The following is a 4,396-nucleotide window of genomic DNA, read 5'->3' on the forward strand; positions in this document are numbered from 1 at the left end:
CGATGAACATAACCATGACATGTTGGAGGCCAGGTTCAGGGGAATGATGCGGTCTCACCGGGCAATAAAAACGGGGGATTTACACCAGATTTAATACTATGAGAAGCTCTGGCCTTCGAGTTCCGACAATATTTCGGGCTTTTGCAAATCAAAGTGGTGGATTCGAGATGGTTGGGTTTCAGGTGAAAGACATCTATAATGCAATTGAGAAGCAAAGAAGAGCTGGAGCAAGCGACACGGATAATGCACTCAAGTATTTACAAATGTTGAAGAGGCGTGACCCCTGTATGTTTTGGAAGTATTCGTTGGATGAACAACGGAGGCTCCACAATATATTTTGGTGTGATGGTGCAAGTCAGTATGATTTCAATGTTTTCGGAGATGTTATGGGGTTTGATGCAACGTACGGGAGGAATAAGTACAAATGTCCCCTTGTGATATTCTCTGGCGTGGATCACCACATGCGCACTGTTGTGTTTGGATGTGCGGTTCTCTCAAAGGAAGAGGAGGAAAGCTATGTGTGGTTGCTTCGGGCATTTCTGGAGGCCATGAAAGGAAAGGCTCCTAAGTCCGTTATTACCGACGGTGATCAAGCCATGAAGAGTGCGATCAAAGCTGTATTTCCAGAAGCACATCATAGATTGTGCAGCTGGCACTTGCTACGCAATGCGACCGCTCGAGTAGGTATTCCACGGTTTATGACCAAGTTTCGTCTTTGTTTAATGGGGGATTTAGAGGTCGATGACTTTGAAGATATATGGAATGATGCAGTTGAAGAATTTGGGTTGCAACAAAATTCATGGGTCAAGGATATGTATGAGAAGAAACATATGTGGTCGAATGCCTACATTAGGGGTAAATTCTTTACTGGGCTTAAGATAACATCAAGGTGTGTGGCACTGAATATACAGATAGGGAATTTTAATTTATACATAGCAGCTACAACTTGAGGGAATTTATTGAGCATTTCCAACAGTATTTAGAGTTCATGCGTAGGAGATTAGTGGTTGCTGATTACAAATCTGCTTATGGAGAACCGGTTGTGAAAACAAGATTAGAGGAGTTAAAGCGGTTTGCAGCAGCAGTATACATACGAGAGGTCTTTGTCTTATTTCGGGAGGTGTTATTACTAGCTAGCAATGTCAGAGTAGTTTCTTCGAAGAAGACAAGCACGTGTACATTGTTTGAGGTGGCCATGTATTGCCAAGGTAGATCATGGAACGTTTCGTGGGGGGAGATAGATGATGAATTCAGATGCTCTTGCCTGCGCATGGAATCTTTTGGAATCCCCTGTGTCCACATAGTTGGTGTGCTTGTTAGACTTAACATGGTTGTTATTCCAGGTAGTCTTATACTGGGTCGTTGGACAAAGAAGGCAAAACAACCACCGATAAATAACCATGTTTTTAGTGGAGAGATTCCTGATGCAGCCTATATGAGTATGCATGCGGCAATGCTCGATGACTGTAGAGAACTGGTAAAGCTTTCTTGTAGTAACTTTGAGGATTACTTCGAGGTGAAGACCAAAATAGCTAATGAACGAGACGCGTTAAGAGAAAAGATCCGAAAAAGGTTGGCGACCACTGCTGAGGGCGGGGGCGATGATGCGTCAATACACGATCCTCCAAGAGCCAGACATAAAGGGTGTGGTCGTCATGTTGTGACGACTCGTGGGAGGTACCGGCGTGTCCAACGTTGCAGAAAGTGTGGCAAGGCTGGCCATAATGCTCGCAGATGCGCAACCGGGAATGGTGACGACACCACGCATGAATTAGATGCTTTTGGATCATTGCACAACATGGACGAATCACAAGAAGCCGAGGCTTCACAACAGATGGAGTACAATGATCTGAGCTTTTAAATGAGTTTGAAGAGGTATTACCTTATTTTACATTACTGTTTTATTATTGATTGAATTTCAATCCATTCTCTGTGGTTGCTCATTCCACAATTATACACACCAAAGCCTAATGATAGCCAAATGAGACAAGTTGCACAAGTCTTACAACTTTATATTGTTATTAAAAAAATTAGATGAAGGGATTGTTTCATTACTATTGTCATTGAAATTGAAAATTCACTAATATATCAATTCAAAAGCTGATATATTAGAAAAAGTTGGATATAAAAGGTTCTTTTTTATCATTTTTTTCTGACTTCTGTATAAGTATTAATATTTACTTGGATACTCAATAGTAGGCAACAAGCTTTTATCTGTTCGTGCCCAAACATAATGTTCTAAGTGAGAATTAGTTATTGACAGTTGCATGTTATGACTCTTTTGTACTATGATTCCAAATTATATGTTGCATGAGATGTATTTCGGACATACTAAAGACGTTATGTTTTACAGCAATTGTATTCAGATTCTATCATTATCTTTTGAACTCTTCTTTCCCTGACTTGGCATATGTCTCATTTGGTTATCATCAGGCTTTGTACACATATGTATGCGATAAAACTCTTTACCATACATGTATAGCGGCTAAAGTATTTGAGTTCTACCAATTCTTATATAGACTTATGTAGAAAGAGATAGAATTGTTACAAATCCTCTGTGCAAGCCCTTTAGTATTTGCATGTTTATTTTATAATTTTATTTGTAGTTATATCTATAGGAGTATAGATAAGGTTGGGGCTTTTAAGCAATTCTAGTTCAATATTAGATAGAGCAGATAGTTAAAGAAGGCTGACTTCCCTGTGACTTTCTTACTTGTGTAATTTCCCTTTAGCTTATTCGTTGAATTGCTTGGAAAGTCTTTCACTAAAATTGGTATGATGTGTTGAATTGAAGAAAAGATCACATTGTTGGATTGAAGTTGAGTGTCTTGTTTCCCCAATTTTTCTGCAGTTGGATTGAAGTTGACTTTCTTGTTTTCCCAATTTTCTTATGCATTTGCAGAATTGCTGCTAGAGGACTACAACAACCAAGCAGGTCCTTATCAAACAGTTGTCCATGGTAGGCGCATAACTACAGGAGAATTTTGAGACTATGACTACCATAGTGTTATTTTACGTATTTGATGTAGGCACGACGAAGAACGAACTTTACAACTTCACTATGTTAATGTTGATGGTAATTTATGTGTATCATTTTAACAGAATCAAAACCTGTCTTTGTTAACAATGAAGGCTTCCAATGTGTTTTTTGACATTTTAATGATATACATTGGTGTTTTTTTGGTAATTAGTTTCGGTTAAAAGAAGCTCTTTTTTTAGTTGAACTATCAACTAGTCAACTGGGCCTTAGTTAAAATATTAAATTACAAGGGAAGCCCAACGATATAGTAGAATTATCTTTTGCTAGGCCCAAGAAGCTCTTTTTTTGGTTGAACTATCAAGTAATCAAGTGGGCCTATTAGTTAAAATATTAAATTACAAGGGAAGCCCAACGATATAGTAGAATTATCTTTTGCTACAAAAAAGAAAAAGAACTTACTAAATGTACTAGAGAAAATAACAACAAAAAACTCCCTTTAATGTGGTTCCTTTTTTCAGATGCAAGGAAAAATAAAAAGATTGTTCTTTTTTCTGACGAGGGAAATTAATAAAGTAGTTAAGATGTGAAAAGCATTATAAACCACAACTCTAGCAGGACCCAACACATAATAGAAGGATGTCCAAAGCATTCATTAGTTTCAATGAAGTGTTGATAATAGTTCTCACAACAGCAGTGACATGCATAGCTAACAAGAAAGACATTCCAAAACCTACATGTGCACTTGCATGCTAATGCTCCTTTGACATAGTTAAGCCAATTTAGATGACCATCATGGATGTTGAAACTATATTGGGATAACAAAAAAATGGACATCTAAATCGGCGCTAATATTGTTCACGGACCATGCTAGCATAGTGATGAGCGGATAATTTATACGCTTTTTGGCATTGTTTTTAGTATGTTTTTAGTATGTTTTAGTTAGTTTTTATTATATTTTTATTAGTTTTTATTTAAAATTCACTTTTCTGGACTTTACTATGAGTTTGTGTGTTTTTCTGTGATTTCAGGTATTTTCTGGCTGAAATTGAGGGACCTGAGCAAAAATCTGATTCAGAGGCAGAAAAGGACTGCAGATGTTGTTGGATTCTGACCTCCCTGCACTCGAAGTAGATTTTCTGGAGCTACCAATACCCAATTGGCGCGCTCTCAATTGCGTTGGAAAGTAGACATCCTAGGCTTTCCAGCAATATATAATAGTTCACACTTTGCCTGAGATTTGATGGCCCAAACCGGCGTTCCAAATCAGCTCAAGACTGCCTCGCGTTAAACACCGGAACTGGCACAAGAATGGAAGTTAAATGCCCAAACTGGCACAAAAGCTGGCGTTTAACTCCAACAAAAGTCTCTACACATGGAAGCTTCAATGCTCAGCCCAAGCACACACCAAGTGGGCCC

The 4,396-nt window shown here is 38.4% G+C and overlaps 1 protein-coding gene across 1 annotated transcript; it reads left to right on the top strand.

The window, feature by feature from the left end:
• The first annotated feature begins 98 nt into the window (after positions 1-98).
• LOC107479362 (protein FAR1-RELATED SEQUENCE 5-like) lies at positions 99-1,861 on the top strand. Its single transcript, XM_016099508.1, has 2 exons — positions 99-889; positions 940-1,861. The coding sequence occupies exons 1-2, from the start codon at positions 99-101 to the stop codon at positions 1,859-1,861; spliced, it is 1,713 nt and encodes a 570-aa protein (XP_015954994.1).
• Positions 1,862-4,396: the final 2,535 nt, after the last annotated feature.

Source organism: Arachis duranensis, chromosome 3 (assembly GCF_000817695.3).
Source record: "Arachis duranensis cultivar V14167 chromosome 3, aradu.V14167.gnm2.J7QH, whole genome shotgun sequence".
In the NCBI taxonomy this organism is placed as follows: Eukaryota; Viridiplantae; Streptophyta; class Magnoliopsida; order Fabales; family Fabaceae; genus Arachis; species Arachis duranensis.